The 17494-nt window shown below is 36.3% G+C and overlaps 1 protein-coding gene across 2 annotated transcripts in view; it reads right to left on the bottom strand.

Moving 5' to 3' along the window:
• LOC126893188 (glutaminase liver isoform, mitochondrial) overlaps positions 1-17494 on the bottom strand; it is a 112195-nt gene that overhangs the window by 67267 nt on the left and 27434 nt on the right. For both annotated transcript variants that reach the window (XM_050663142.1, XM_050663143.1), the window contains exon 3: positions 3185-3226. In XM_050663142.1, coding sequence (XP_050519099.1) covers positions 3185-3226 — 42 coding nt within the window. The remainder of the gene's footprint in view (positions 1-3184; positions 3227-17494) is intronic.

Here is a 17494-nt window from a genome sequence, read left to right as displayed (position 1 = left end):
GTTTATTCGCCGGGAAAAGCTCGAAATGCGCTATTTACAGCAAGTTTTTAGTCTTTTTCATAGTATTTTTATAAGCTAAATCGATTGCCGCTAGTGGTGATAGCTTAAACCACGTTCCGACTTTGATATTAATAAATTATTGCAAAAATAACGGTTTATAGTACGTTCACTCACGGTTTTTGCTCTAAATTTTAAAAACCACTTGGATTGACAAAAAATTTTGCATACACGTAGCTAACACGTCAAACAAAACAAGTGATATTGTGCCGATGTCTGCTTTTACCCTGGGGGTGAGTTTCACCCCTTTTGGGGGTGAAAAAAGAAACCTTTAAAATAAGTCCGGAAGTAGATAAACTGATTAATTCTAAGCAACTTTTGTTCTATACAGTTTTTTCACTAAGTCAATACTTTTTGAGTTATTTGGTTTTGTTGTTGAAAAATGAACATATTCACTCACAAATAACTGGAGAAGTATTGACTTAGTGAAAAAACTGTATAGAACAAACGTTGCTTAGAATTAATCAGTTTATGCAATTCCGGACTTATTTTAAAGGTTTTTTCTTTCACCCCCGAAACGGGGTGAAACTCACCCCCTAAACGGGGTGAAACTCACCCCCACGGTAAAAGCACACATCGGCACAATATCACTTGTTTTTTTTTGACATGTTAACTACGTGCATGCCAAATTTCATGTCCTTCCAAGTGGTTTTTTAAAACTTAGAGCAAAAACCGTGAGTAAACGTACTATAAACCGGTATTTTTGCAATAATTTATTAATAACAAAGTCGAAACGTGGTTTAAGCTGTCACGACTAGTGACAATCGATTTAGCGTATAAAAATACTATGAAAAATACTCCAAACTTGCTGTAGATAACGCATTTCGAGCTTTTCGGCGGATAAACAATTATTTTGTTATTAACAAAATAAGAACACATTTTGAGTAATCGCGACTAGTCGCATTCGATTCAGCGATCAAAAATACACCAGAGAAGACCTTAACACTATCAATTTATTTACAGGGATTCTAATAATTCCTGAAAAACACCTAATTTTATCATAATTTGTGAATAACTATTAAACGCACCACATTTGGGCTTCCAGACTACTTCCATTGGATTCAGCGACCCAAAAAACCTATAATACCACCATCAAATAGCGGCGAACTAAAAGTGTCCACGGGACCCCCTATGTTGCGACTAGACTAAACGTTGAAGTGTGTGTACACTTCGAAGTGCAGTAAGTGAATATTTTTATAAATGAATACTTCACCAGTGTATGCGGTCCAGGGAATTGCATAATTACGAGAGAGCTATAGTCAGAGTACTGTTGCCCGTCGCCTCCTTATGACGTGGTCTGCAGTCTCAAGGGCTTACCGTCGATATTAGGAGACTGGTAGCTATAGTCGACGACCAGGTTAGGGTAATTCCAGAGAGTTCATTCCAATCGATTCATTGTTCTGAGTGCCTTGCGAAATCGGCACGCGACAGGAGTTGAGCTTCAACAATCTTTGAGGAGTGTTCGAGCTGTTAGTCAGGAGAAAACTTAAGACTGCCGCTTTGACTCCCAGACAAGCTAACACAAGGCCCAAATTGAACGTACGTCGGAAACAAGCTCGACTTCTGTTTGCCCGAGAATACGTCAATTGGGACCTTGGCCAATGGAGCAGAGTTTTATTCTCTGACGAGAGTCGAATGTGCTTGTAAAGCAATGGCAGAAGACGACGCGTGTATCGAAGGCCAGGAGAACCATATGCCCAGTGCTGCAGTATCAAAACAGTGAGCTATGGAGGTAGTTCGTGTATATTTTAGGGTGATATATGCTTAGAAGGAAAAATAGAGCTTCTGTTCGTGGCCGGTAGTGGTCCAGGAGGGTGTTTGACTGCGGATCGTTAAAGCGGCACCAGATATGCGGTATTTGGCAAATACCGAGCAAATGCTTGCTATTTGCCTATTAGTGTGGATGGGTTGCTTGCTATTTGGCATTGACCAATTTTAGTGCTTGTCCAATATTTGTCATATTTCCGTACGTTGTCGGTCTTTTCAACACTTCAAAGTAAACAAATATTCGCCGTTTGAATATTTTTAGAGTCATCCACATATTTTTGCAAGCACAAGCAAGTTTTTTAGGTTAGGTTAAAGTTTATAACGTTATTAAAGTAGTTTAGTTATTGTCACAGAGTGTAAAAAACATTGAAAATAATAAATATGGAGTGGACCAATGAAAGTATTTTACAATTTTTGGATGCATATGAAAATGAACCCATAATATGGAATGCAAATTGCTTTTTTTTCTGCTATTTAATAATAAACTTCCACCAGACATAATGACAAAAGCAGCTGAATTTATAAGAAGCTCTGTATCACTATCCATTCTGTACCTTTTTTTGTTCGTTTAGAATATATTTGCTGTTCCCACAGTGGCTCGATATACGAAAAATCTCGAATATGTGGTGCAAGGTGCTTGCCGTATAACGAACACCTTCATGAGCACTCAAATATTTGATATTTAGCAAGCACTTGTTCAGTATTTGCCAAATACCGCATATCTGGCGCCGTCTTTACATTAGGGATATTCTCCAAGACCATGTTGTTCCTTACACCGGCTACATAGGCCACGGCAAAGATTACCTGGCCAACACCAATATAACAAAAATGGACTGACCTCCATTTAGTCCGGATATGAATCCCATCGAGCACCTATGGGATAAGCTCAAACGCAGGGTTCGGCTTCGTAATCCAGCACCATGGAGAGTGGCGGAGCTAAAAACTGCATTAAGTGAAAACGATTCTTCAGGAATCAGTCAGAAACTTAATAAGGTCCTTAATATCTCGCATGTAAAGTGTAATATAAAGCAGAGAAGGAGAAACTTATTAAGGAGAGAATTAATTTTAATTTTCTATGTTAATTTACTTTTATATATTTATTAGATAATGACTTTCATTCATAACATGTTTTCTCAGATACAATATTAAGGTTTGTTTGTTATGTTCTTCAGTCTTCAGTTGCTAACTTTATAAATATTGGTGCCATTGCTATAAAAAGTACTTCTGTTCACAATATTTTACTTCAAATTTTACATATTTATGTGGATAGACCCTTGCCAAACTGCGGAGTCAAAAAATATAACTTATTTTATTTGTGAGTCGATTTTTTTGATCGCAAGTGTAACTACTTTATACTTACTAGCATAAATAACTCGTATCATGGATAAATGAGTATTGCCTTCTGTAAAATAACAAGAAATTTAAGATGTTAAGCGAAAAAAAAATGTAGTTCTATATAAGTGAATTTTTTAGCTATGTTCACGAATCGTTGGACAAATGTCAATTATTAATATTTTAGAGTAAAATATAAACCAAGCTTTAAACATTATTTTGCTGATGTGTAGAAGAATACATCGGAATAATTGGGATGCATAGCCTACGTAGAGATACGAACGAAAACGGCTAATATTTGTTTGACTTTGAAGCTAGTAAAAACATGGTCTTCAGTTCTACCTTATTTCCCCACAAAAACATACACAACGGCACCTAGATATTCCCTGGAGGAGATGTTGTGGACCAAATAGACCATATCTTGATAAAAAAGCGATCAGCAACAAGCATGTTGGACGTAAAACGTAAACGAGTTGCATACTGCAGCTCAGACCACTTAGAGACAAGATAATCAAACAAGAAAAGAAAATATAGATCTGGGAAAACTGAAGAGATTCGAAATTCAAAACAAATTTGAAGAAGAAATAAAGAGGAAGCTGACTGAATATAAAGGAAATGAAAAGAGAACATCAGAAGACCAGTGGGATCTAATAAGTAAAGCAACATTAACTGCAGCAAAATCGATACAAGGAACTAAAGAAAGGAAAGATGACCAATGGATTAACGATGATCTTAAGGCGTCAATTCAAGAACGAAATGAAGCACATAGAGCATATTTGACTAGACGAACTAGAGAAAGAAAAATGGTATTCAAAAACAAAAGACGAGTAGCTGATAAACGATGTAGGCAAAAATAGAAAGCACATACACAAATAATTAGTAGACATGGAAATAAACTTCAGAGAAGACAAAATATGAAATGCATATAAATTTATCAAACAAATGGAACAAGGATATAAAAAAAAACTAATCTGTGCAGGAATAAAAGCGGCAAAATAACCAGCAACAGTAAAGAAATTAAAGAATCTTTGAAAACATATTTTGAAAAACTACTGAATGAAAACTCTTACAATGATGACGAACACACGGAATATGAGCTATCGGAAGAAGCAGGCAATAAAGAGAATGAGACAACAAAACCGCTAACAATAGATGAGGTTGAAAGGACAATCAAACTGCAGAAAAATAACAAGGACCCTGGATGTGATGGAATTGTTTAAGTCGAGAGGCAAGAAAGTACCGAAAAGGATATATGAGGTCATACAGTTATGCTGAAATGGCATAGTATGTATATAGACGCCGTATTTGTACTGAGACAACACAGAAAAGGCCATCGAGTACAGTAAACCAGCCTATCTATGTTTTATAGACCTGACAAAGGCTTTCGATCGCATCCAAGTCGGAGACGTCTTACACTTGCTGCATAGGCGTAACCAGGGGGTAGTTTTGGGGGTTATAAACCCCCTCTTGAATGTACATTGAGCTCTATCTATACGCTTAACACCATTATTATTCCATAAACCCTTCAGGTAGATGTAACCCCCCCCCCTTAGGATCATCCTGGTTACACCTCTGACTTGCTGTATAGAAGAAACATACCAATCAATATTATACAAACCATCGAAATATCTACTTCCATAATCGAATACAGGCAAAGATAAATGGAAAACTAACACAGTTTATACCAGTACAAAGCGGAGTCAGACAAGGTGACTCGTTAAGCCCACTGCTCTTTAATATAATAATGGACGAAATAATAGAAGCAGTACATAAAGGTCATGGTTACAGAATGGGGAACAAAGAAATCCAAATATTATATTATGCAGACGACGCCGCATTAATCACCGAGACAGAAGGCGATCTCCAAAGATTAACACACATCTTCAATACAAGAGCCACGAAATACAATATGATAATATCAGCAGAAAAAAACAAATGAATGACATCTTAATACCCAATACGATGTAAAATCGAAATTGATAAGAAAATAATAAAGCAGGAAGCAAGGTTTAGATATCTGGGAATATACAGTATGTCCCTGTAAGTTGTATCCATGTGGAAAACTTTTTTATTATTAATTTTACGAAAAAAAGTTATTCTTTATAAAAAGCTCTGCATGTTCCAAAACCTAAGATTTAACCATCAAATATCAAATTTTGTGAATATTATACGAGGTATGTCAAAAAGTTTGAATTTCACTCAAGAGTAAAGTAGCTTTATTTTTCGTAATATTGGAAATTGCTATTACGAAAAGTTGTTTGGAATTAAAAACTATATTCTAATATGCAATTACATCCTTCTAATTGAAATTTTTTTTGAGAAATTATGGATAACTATCTTTATTTTTTCAGTTATTTCATTTCTGATAACTCTTTTATTATTAATTTTACGAAAAAAAGTGATTCTTAATAAAAAGTTCTGGAAGATAAAAAACTTAAAATGTAGCCATCCTATATAAAATTTCATCAATTTTATACGAGGTATGTCAAAAAAGATAAATTTAGATCAAAAGTAAAGTACCTTTATAGTTCAGAATATTTCAATTAGAAGGATGTAATTGCATACTGAAACATAGTTTTTAATTCTAAATAACTTTTCATAATAACAATTTTCGATATTGTGAAAAATAAACGTATTTTACTTACTCTTAAGCGAAATTCATATTTTTTGACATACCATAAAATTGATAAAATTTGACAAAAGATGGTTGTATTTTAGATTTTAGACCATGCAGAACTTTTTAATAAGAATCACTTTTTTTCGCAAAATTAAAAATAAAAGAGTTATCTGAATTAAAATAACTGAAAATAATGTAGTTATTCATAATTTTTCAAAAAAAAAAATTTCAATTAGAAGGATGTAATTGCATACTAGAATACAGTTTTTAATTCCAAACAACTTTTCATAATAGCAATTTTCAATATTGTGAAAAATAAAGCTACTTTACTCTTGAGTGAAATTCAAACTTTTTGACATACCTCGTATAATATTCAAAAAATTTGATATTTGATGGTTAAATCTTAGGTTTTGGACCATGCAGAGCTTTTTATAAAGAATAACTTTTTTTCGTAAAATTAATAATAAAAAAGTTTTCCATATGGATACAACTTACAGGGACATACTGTACAGGGTGAGGCAGATAAAAGTCCTATTAGAAATATCTCTAGCACTAAAGGAACCAGAATCATGAAAATTGGAATGATGGGGTTTTGAAGAGTGATCTCTTTAATGAAAATATTTTCATCGATTTGCTACTTCCGGTTATACCGGAAGTGGCCTATAACTTCTTTTTTTAAATGGAACATCCTGTATATTTTTACATTTTTGGATTCTCCTGGATGTCTTCTTTCTTAAAATATGAGGTTTTGTAATGTTATACAGGGTAGTTTAAAAGATAATTACGTTTTTTTCTTAATTTCCTAGCAACGTTCACACCCTGTAGAATTGTAGTAGTTTGACATAAAAAATTCTATTTATGTTCAAATGATTTTTAATATAGTCTACTATTGTTAAAAATTGTTAGTATAGCTAAATGTTGAATTGTACTATACAGGGTTGGCCGAAACTCGGAAAGAGTATTTTCTGAGTTTTCTTAAATAGAACACCCTATATTTTATTATCGTAATGAAATGATATTTTATGCTACTTTTTTATTTCTTAAGCATTCCCTATACCTAACTGCTTTAATTTGTGAGTTATTGGTGATTCAAGCCAAACATTAATTTCAACAAAAAATACGTGAAATTTTATTAGGTTGGCCGTGAAAATATTCAATCACAAATAATTTTTCGGAAATAAATACATATTAATCTTGACTGATCTTTAACATTGCCAATAATAGTTGAGCTATCAAAATACCTACGTGGTTAACATTCTTGGCGCGATTAACAATTAAGCACAAATTAAAGCATTTAGGTATAGGGAATGCTTAAGAAATAAAAAAGTACCATAAAATGTCATTTCATTGCAATACTAAAATACAGGGTGTTCCATTTAAAAAAATTCAGAAAATCCTCATTCCGAGTTTCGACCAACCCTGTATACTAAAATTTAATATTTAGCAATACTAATAATTTTTAATAATAGTAGACTATATTAAAAATCATTTTAACATAAATAGAGTTTATGATATCCAACTACTACAATTCTACAGGGTGTGAAAGTTGCTATGAAATTAATAAAAAAAAAACGTAATTAGCTTTTAAACTACCCTGTATAACATTACAAAACCGCATATTTTAAGAAAGAAGACATCGAGTAGAATCTAAAAATGTAAAAATATATGTCCCATTTAAAAAAACGAAGTTTTAAGCAACTTCCGGTATAACCGGAAGTAACAAATTGATGAAAATATTTTCATTAAATAGATCACCCTTCAAGACCCCTTCATTCCAATTTTTATGATTCTGTTGCCTTTGGTTCTCTAAATATTTCTAATAGGCCAGTTATCTGCCTCACCATATATATAACCAGTTACGGAGATGTTGAAGAGGAAGTACGACAACAAAGCTTAAAAGCAAGTAAAGCGGCGGGATCTCTTAATGACACAATCTGGAAGAACAAACACCTAAGACAAGACACAAAAGCAAGAATCTATAAAGCAGCAATTAGACCTATATTGACATACACGGCGGAGAGAAGACCTGACACATCTAAAACGAGACTACTACTAGAAACAACAGAGATGAAAATACTTCGACGAATATCAGGGAAAAGTCTGTTGGATAGGGAGAGAAGCGAAAACATAAGATCATGCAATGTAGAAGACAATAATGGATGGGTGACAAAACGGAAACAGGAGCGGAACGAAAACATTAGTAGAATGGCAGAGGATAGGATAGTATAGCACGAGATAAGTCACCAAATGTACGGAGAAGTATTGGCAGACCAAGAAAAAGATGGTGCGATAATTTATACAATTTAGGAGGCTAATATTGAAGAAGAAACAGGCTTTAAAGCCTACATACAAGAAGCCATATTGAAGAAGAAGAAAAAGAAGGAGAAGAAGAAGAAGAAGAAGAAGAAGAAGAAGAAGAAGAAGCCATATTGGCACCAAACAGCAACAATTGAAATTGAGCAGACACCATCCGAAGATATACGAATCCTCACCAAGGTGGCAGCCAAATGACGTGGCAATGGTATCAAAGTGGGGTGGTGACCCAGTAGCAGGTGAATTGCTAAACCTGTATAAACATTATGTAGTCGCACGTATATTTATACAGGTTTCTACCTGCCACTGGATCACCACACCACTTCGACGCCATTGTCACGCCATTTGATTGCCACGTTGGTGAGCGCCTTGCCTTAGACTAAGTCAAAGGTGAAATCAAGATTAACGGAACCAGCATAGACAACATCAGGTATACAAACTCGGCATAGCAAAAATGTTAGGTTTAAATCTAAATGTTTCCAAAACTAAAATTCTAGTATTTTCTGAGATACCGATAAAGGTACATTTGTATGCCAGTCCAAAGGACAAATAATAGAACAGGTAACTTCCATAAAATATTTGGAAGCAAATATCAACAGCTGGAATGTTTGGGTCACATAACCAGAGCAGAAAAATATGAGTTGCTGAGAATTATTATGCAAGGAAGGATTCAAGGAAGAAGAAGCATAGGAAGATGCGTATCCTGGCTGAGGAACCTTAGAGAATGGTATAACTGTAGTTCATTACAACTATTCATAGCAGTAGCCAACAAAAGGGCCATAGCCATTATGGTATCCAACCTCCGAAAGGAGATGGAACTTTAAGAAGAAGATCAACAGCCAGTGTAACCAAAAAAGAAACAAGAATCGGAAAATCAAGAGTCGAACAAGCGAGGAAAATACTCATGAACATGAAAACATATTTTACAAGATCAGGCCTTAGTCTAGACCTCAGAATCCGAATGATCAGATGTTACGTTTTCTCTGTCTCGTTATATGGCCGTGAAAGTTGGGCAATGGACTCTGAAACAGAAAAAGAATAGATGCCTTTAAGGTGTATATATAAAGATGGCCGTTGAGAATGCCATGGGTACAAAAAGTTGCTAACGATGAGATACCTCGGCGCCTGAGTAAACAAAAAGAATTACTAAGCATGATCAAAGAGAAGAAAACACAATACTTGGGTTATGTGTTGAGAGATGTAAGATATGAATTACTCCAAATCATATTTTGGAAGGTAAAGAACAGGGCAATAGATCAGTAGGAAGACTCCTCAACGTGTGGCTGAAAGACGTGAGGAGATGGTTTGACCACTCAGTCGCAGAAATCTTTCGTGCAGCAGTTTCCAAAGCTACAGCTGCCATTTGGACCACCAAGCTTCGAAAGGAGAAGGCTCAATGAGAAGAAGATGGCATCTCCCAAGGTAAAATATTCCGGAAGCAAACTTGGCCTCCGTCACCCAATACGAAAAGGACCCCGCAACACTCCTTATGGAAAAGTGGTCCCGGTCAAATTTAACGAAACTATGGTCAATAATAGTTCTCAGTGAGTAGATTAAAAAAGTCCTTGGCACCTAGGTCTGAAAAACTACAATTCTCGAGCTACAGCCTTCTGAAGTTATTGGATTCGAGCGCTCGGTTTACGTTAAGTGCACTAATTCACGGTCAAGTGAACGAAAATATTTATTATCGGAAGAAGAAAGAGTTATTTTCTTCATGCATACTTGCGTGTTGTAAGGGAAAGTGGGGGAATGGTGCGCACTTAAGCAGAAATCAATTCTGTTGTAAATTCTTTAAATCTACCATAACGGCTAGTACGTTACAGTAAGCTTTAATTATTCTACTTTGAATATTTAAAATGGGTTTTAGAGAAATAAAAAGTACTAAAGCAGAATATTAAAAAACGAAAAGAAGTGCCTTTGTGCACGATTCCCCATCCATGAGGATTGTTTAGGCAATACGTAAAGTATCCTTAACAATAGTAACCTATACTTATTGTACGGTTATAGAGTATATTCCCATAGGTAAGCTGGTTAAGAGTAGATAACGATTTTTCATATGTAATTTAAAGTATTATCTGCATAAATGGCACAAAGAATATTTGCTACGAGAGGTATATGGTTCAAAATGCATACAGTATCACGACTAATAAGTTATGTTCACATACATGTAGAGTACTTACAGTTTTATTCCTTGATGACGTGTCACATCAGAGCTCTGATTGAATTCCATAATCCATTTGGTTCATTTGTAAGGCACTCACTAATACGCTAAATAAATCATCGTCGATAATACTGAGCAGATTGAATTATCTGAGCGGTATAAAACGATAGCAAAAAAAAGCCGGTAAAATGCGGCCTTTTTACGAATAGCGGGAGCGTCGATAGATTAGAGATGATTCTCGTTAGGAAGCTTTTGACGATCTGCCCCGGCGAGGGGTTCAAATGCGAGTCTCAACAATAACCTGGAGTTTCCAGAAAGGTTACATAAATACTACTTGAATTTTAAGTAATCAGTAGTACAGGGGCGTAACTAATTATTTTAGTGAGCCGTGTATAATATATTTATTGTACATATTGCCGGGGGCGACAGGCGAGAGAGATGGCCTATATCACCTCGAAGAGAGGGGATTGGCAAAGATGTGCACAACGATAAGAAATGTTTGAAGAAATTAGAGTTTATATACACAAGGGGTAACAACGATAAAATGGAGGAAAACGATAAGTTTTCCCCCTAGGGATAGATTTTAATCTTCCAGGGGAATCACAGCGATTTTCGTAATACCACGAAGAAAATCACCGTGAGTAGTGTGAATCTTGACAGTACGAACTAGACCATCCTTACCAGGCAATACATCTATTACCCTGGCAGTTGGCCATAAGAGTGGAGGAGTACCATCCTCCTTCAACAGAACCAAATCCCCGATCTTGACAGGGTCAGTAGGGTCGGTCCATTTATTTCTTTGCTGCAGGAGGCAAAGATAGTCTTTTTTCCACAATTTCCAAAATTGCTGTTGAATTTTACTAATACGCTGAAAAAGATTCAACCTATTTTCAGGTATCTCTGAAACACTTGGTTCAGGGGGCGCGGTTAAACTTCTTTGAACTAAGAAGTGAGCTGGAGATAGGAAAGCGAAGTCATTGGCGTCAGACGACATCCTAGTGATGGGTCTCGAATTTAGAATAGCCTCGATTTGGCATAATACTGTGTTAAACACTTCAAAGGTGAAGTGGGAATTTCCTATAATTCGATAGAGGTGATACTTCACACTCTTTATTCCTACCTCATGGAGGCCGAATTGATGGGGGTTGCGGGGAACACCCATCTTGAAAGTTATGGAGTTTTGAGTACAGAATTCCTTAATCTGTTCCGAATTATTTTGATTTAAGAAAAAATCATAGAATTCGCGCATTTCATTTTTTGCCCCATGGAAATTTGTGGCATTGTCGCTCCAAATAATACTGGGCGTGGATCTTCTGGCAATAAACCTTTTCAGAGTAAGAATATAGGCTTCTGCGCTTAATCCTGTGACGAGTTCGATATGAACACATTTAGTGCTCATGCAAATGAAATAGGCTACGTATGCTTTGTAAAGCGGTGCCTTCCTCAAATGTGAGGACTTAATTAAGAAGAACCCCCCATAGTCCACTGAGACGACTTGGAAGGGTCTAGTGGGGAGTACACGATCGGGATGCATATCTGCCATCTGTTGAACAGAATTGGGTGTCATGAATCGGAAACAGTTTACACACTTACGAATTAAGCGTTTAATCTGTCTTAATCCGTCAATTGGCCAGTACTTCATTTTGACATACGAAAGTACTGTTTGCGCGCCTGAATGTAATAACTTATGATGAGCTTGAGTCAAGATTAGTTCTACAACTCGACATTTAGAAGGAAGTAGAATGGGGTGTTTTTGATTATACGATATGGGGGCGTGTCGGAGACGTCCTCCCACACGAATCAGCCCATCATTATGTTGTAGGAAGGGGTTGAGTTTACGAATGGCTTTATTGGTCACGAGTTTAGCATTTTTCAATTCAAGAATCTCTTTTTTAAAGTAGATACTTTGGATATACCTGATGATCGCGTGATCAGCGATCTCCATTTCGGGTGGCGTCAATATATCCGTATCTCGTGGAGAGTTATTTATTTTCTTTTTAATATTACTGATGAATCTAAAAAGATAAGCGACAATTCTTTGAATTTTACGAAAAGAAGAAGATTTAGCGAATAGATTTTCAAAGGTGTCGTTGAGTTCGTGATTTGTTGCTATGTTTGAGACAACTAACTTCCTTAATTCAGGAAGATCATCCTGAAAATGGGGAATTTGATGAAGAGAAAAATCGATGGGATTGTCTCTAATAAAGCTAGGTCCGCATAACCAGTCTTCGGTGGTCTGGGGATTATCAAAGACATTTATCCCTCTGGAAGCGGGGTCAGCGATGTTTTCGTGACTTCTGACGAAATGGAAATCACAAGGAAAAGTTTCCAACAAGGAATTGACCTTTTGAATTCTGTTTTGTACAAAAATGTTCCAAATGTGTTTTTTAGAAAGTATCCAAGACAAGGCAATTGTAGAGTCAGCAAAGAGATGAGATGAAGATATACTCAAATTTTTCTTGAAGATGTGAAAAAGTCTATGAGCCAGAGTGACTCCCAACACTATTCCACAAAGTTCCAATTTGGGGATGGTGAGTTTATTTTTTAGCGGAGAAATTTTGTTTTTAGAAGCGATAAGCCGCGACGATACAGAAAAGTCTGAGTATGTCGCTTTGAGATACACACAAGTGCTGTATATTTTTTCCGATGCGTCGGTGAAAATAATTAATTGAACATCAACAACTTTCTTTTGTAAAAGTAAGCATCGAGGTACCTTGACCTCTTCTATAGTTTTGAATGTCGATAAGAGGTTTTGCCAATTTTTCATAATGATGGGTGAGTCAATGGGTTGATCCCAGTCCAATTTCTGGGACCATATTTCCTGTATCAAGAGCTTAGCGTTCACAAGGACAGGGGATAACCATCCTAGCGGGTCATACAAAGTAGCAATGTAGGAGAGAATAGTACGTTTAGTAACAACATTAGCCAATTTGAAGATAGGAGTTTTAAACGAAAAGTGGTCGCGTTCTGAATCCCAGAATATGCCTAAGACTTTATCAGATCCCGTGAAGTTAAGACTGACTTCAGAGACGGGATTTAAATTGTGTTGAGACAGAAATTCTGAAGAACTGCAGTTCCACTTGTGGAGGAGGAAACCATGGGTTTCTAGCAAAGAAGTTAATTGTTCGAAAAGACAACTTAATTCATGAAGACTGTCAGCACCGCTGATCAGGTCATCCATATAGATAGATTCTTGCAGAACACTAGTAGCAAGTTCGTGGGTATGTTTGTTGTTGTCAGCGATGTGCTTGATAACTCTTTGAGCGATAAATGGGCTACTTGGGAGCCCGAAGGGTAATCTTTGAAATTGATAGCACCGTAAAGGCTGCTGAATATTGTCCCTAAAGAGAAAATTTAACAGAAATGTTTCAGTGGGACAAATGGCGATTTGTAGGAACATAGCCTTGATGTCGCCTACTAGTGCGAATTTAAACTGACGAAACTTAGCGAGAATGTCAAAAAGTTCATGTTGGACGACATAACCTTTGTCTATGACGTCACTGAGGGAGATTCCCGTAGACGATTTATTGTTTGGATCGAAAACTATACGAGTGGAAGTAGTAGAGTTGGATTTGAAAACGGGAAAGTGAGGGAGAAAGTAATTAGGTTTACCTGAGTCATTTAGCATTTTTAACGGCACTTGAATTATTTGTCCGTTATTGAGATATTCCGATATAATGTCCTGATATTTTTCCAATAAATCAGGGTTGAGTTGAAAACGTTTCTCGAGACTGAGAAAACGTCTTTTTGCCGAGAGAAACGAATTTCCCATGTCTATATCTTCGATAGGGAGTTTGAGATTGAGTGTGGACTCATATCGTCCATTGGGGAGAACATTAACATGTTTTACAAAATTAATTTCAGCGGGGTGATCATTAATGAGATCGGTGTTCTGAGGAGCGGCTTCTTCCAGCTCCCAGAATTTTTGTAAATGATCGGATAGTTCCTCGTTGGACACTACCGGCTCATTTACGGCGGAAGGAGTGTTATGAGAACAACAAGTAACGAGAGAGTTTGAATAAAATTCCAAAGCCTTTTTAGTATTTTTCGACTTAAGAGCAAAGTCTGGAACTGACCCTGATATCGTGTACCCGAGTAGAGTGCGTTGAAGAACGGGAAGACCTTTTCCCAAACGAATTATTTCAGGTTGAATGATATCGTTATACAGGTCTGCACCGAGCAGGATACCAATTGGGGATGTTACATGGAACATCGGATCACCTAATGGTATCTCTGAGGGTATGTTTAGTTTGCTCGCCGAAATAGAAATTTGAGGAAGCGGATTTGTTATCTTTGGGAGTACAGAGCACGAGATGTCAAAAGGAACGTCGTTAGCGACAGCGAAAATTGTTGTATCTACAATAGATTGAGACGAGGATGAGGTGGAGTTAATTCCATTGATCCGTAATTTTCCATCTCTAGTGGTGAGTGACAGTTCCTTTACGAGGTCAGCACTAATAAATGAAACCTGTGAGGCCGAGTCTAAAAGTGCCTTTGCGAAGACCCTCTTGCCGCTAGGAGCGACAAGATAGACCTGGAGTGTGCTTAATAACACCAAATGATTATCAAGCGAGGCTGCAGATAGAGCCATTGAATGTGGAGTCGAATTTTGAAGATTAACTTCCGTTTCAGGAGCTCTAACATGTGAGGGCCCCTGTTGTGAATTACCCTGTGTATGGGAGTTATTTGAGATAGCGGTTTTATTATGATTATTTGAGTTGTGTTGGCCAACAGCCGCGGAAGGGTTACTATGACCCGTTTTGTCGAAATGGAGCAACGTGTGATGACGAGATTTACAAACTATGCAAGAGAATTTGGATTTACACTGATCGAGCATGTGAGACCCAAGACAATTAATACAAAATTTATTTTGTTTGACAAAACTAAAACGTTCTTTAGAATTCAACTGCTTGAACTGAGGACAAGAGTAGATCGAGTGAGAGTCGTTGCAATAGGAACATTTCTTAGGACCTAAGCGAGGCGAAAGGTTACTGGTAGAAGTGTCTGAGGCTAGGTGTAAAGAGTGTCTGGAAGTAGTAGTCGATTTTGGTTTTGATTGAGATTGAATATTCTCAAGATGAACAACGCGTGTCTCGATTTCCCCTAGAAAATGGACAAAATCAGGGGTAGCTTGGCTACCACCGGATTGGAACTCAAGAGCCCTAATGGTAGGTGCGTCGAGTTTCTGAGTAGCGATATGTATGAGAAGTAAATGCAAGAGATCTGAAGGGGGCCTATTCAAGTTCAATAGGGCCTTGAAATTATTTGACATGACCGTATGAAAATTTCTTAATTGTGAGTGATTTGCGTTTCCAGAAATAGGAGGCGCATCAAGAATTTGAGAGATGAGAGTTTTGATAAGCGATTTAGAGTTGGCGTACCTTTGTGTCAGGTTATCCCGGGCTATTTTGTAATTGTCACCTGTGAGTGGGATATGCTCGAGAAGCGTCAAAGGCTCGGAAGTTAGAAAACTTTTGAGGTAAATGAGTTTTTCCAGATCACTTAATGTAGTATCAGATCCTATTATTGTATCAAAGGTCTCAATGAATGAATTGTATTCAGTAACTAAGCCACTAAATGGTTTTAACTGAATACGAGGGAGGTTTACTGTTCGTTGCCTAGCCATAGACTGTGAGGTTAGAGAAGAATTAGGGTCAAATTGGAGGGAGGGGGTAGCAGTCACATTAGAACTTTCAATGACCTCTAACCTTTCTTCCAATAGAGAAATTGTATCCAAATATTTATCAAAAACCACAGAGGAATCAGTAGAGGGGGTAGGTTCCTCGGGGATCGTCTCCAGCACATTTTGAGCATCGCGGAAAAGTCCGTAAGAATGTTTGAGTTGTGAAATTATTTCACGAATTTTATATTTGTTTAGAGAATTAAGAGTTGTGGGAACCGAATCAGCCAACTTGGTTATATCAAGTTTTGCGGTGAGCCTCTGTCGGTTATATTTTGATCGGTCAGCCATGTTGCGAGAATGTGAGATTAGATAGATTATTTGCAAATGTCTAAACCTATAAATCGATGCGAAAATGAGAGAATATGTACAATATATTATATATTACACGTTTAATAGTGTGAGATTGGCTTAATAGTATCACCCTGTATGAGCGCAGATTAGTATATGAAATGCAAAACTATAAAATTTCAAAATATATGCAATTTTCCAAAATGGGTATTTTTCAGCAAGTGTGAGACACCCTTAACAAGTATTTAAATTAATTAAATTGAAGGAAAAAACAATTATTTATTTTCTATAGTTTTCTAGAAGTGTAAAATGAGCTTAAGCGAAGCTAAATGTAGCAAAAACTTACAATTTATGCAAGAAAACAAAATTATTTTTAATAATTTTTGTAACCTGTGAACCAGGCTTAATCGGATTCAAAATTATAAATTTAATTTAAATCAAAAGGTTGAACAAACAATGTTAAAATTATAACACCCGTACTATCAGCCAAGAAATGAGTACACTTTTTGTATACTATAAACAGAAAAATATATTTACGAAAATAAAATAATGTAATATATGCAAATATTTTTTCATACAAACAAAACGACTCCTTTATTTGAACAAAGCAAGTAGTTTCTGAAATTGCACGTGTAGACCGGGCTTAACAACCTACCAGCTATTGTAGAGACGTGCTGGGTTAAATACTGAGAATTTGAGTGCAGAAAGAGAGGAATATTTTATTTTTGTGCCGGGGCGGCGTGGCTTGGAAATTTCCAAATGCAACAGAAAGACACTATAAATGAAAAACCGTTATTCTCAGAATAGAGATTATCAAAATATGCAAATACGAAGGACCTTGAGGATTTAATTAATAAATAATTAATATGATACGGCTCGATGGAACAGAAATGTTTAGGCAATACGTAAAGTATCCTTAACAATAGTAACCTATACTTATTGTACGGTTATAGAGTATATTCCCATAGGTAAGCTGGTTAAGAGTAGATAACGATTTTTCATATGTAATTTAAAGTATTATCTGCATAAATGGCACAAAGAATATTTGCTACGAGAGGTATATGGTTCAAAATGCATACAGTATCACGACTAATAAGTTATGTTCACATACATGTAGAGTACTTACAGTTTTATTCCTTGATGACGTGTCACATCAGAGCTCTGATTGAATTCCATAATCCATTTGGTTCATTTGTAAGGCACTCACTAATACGCTAAATAAATCATCGTCGATAATACTGAGCAGATTGAATTATCTGAGCGGTATAAAACGATA

The sequence above is a fragment of the Diabrotica virgifera genome, chromosome 10 (genome assembly GCF_917563875.1).
Source record: "Diabrotica virgifera virgifera chromosome 10, PGI_DIABVI_V3a".
Taxonomy (NCBI): domain Eukaryota; kingdom Metazoa; phylum Arthropoda; class Insecta; order Coleoptera; family Chrysomelidae; genus Diabrotica; species Diabrotica virgifera.
The sequence above is the reverse complement of the archived record's forward strand: the minus strand, read 5'-3'. Positions and strand labels throughout refer to the sequence as shown.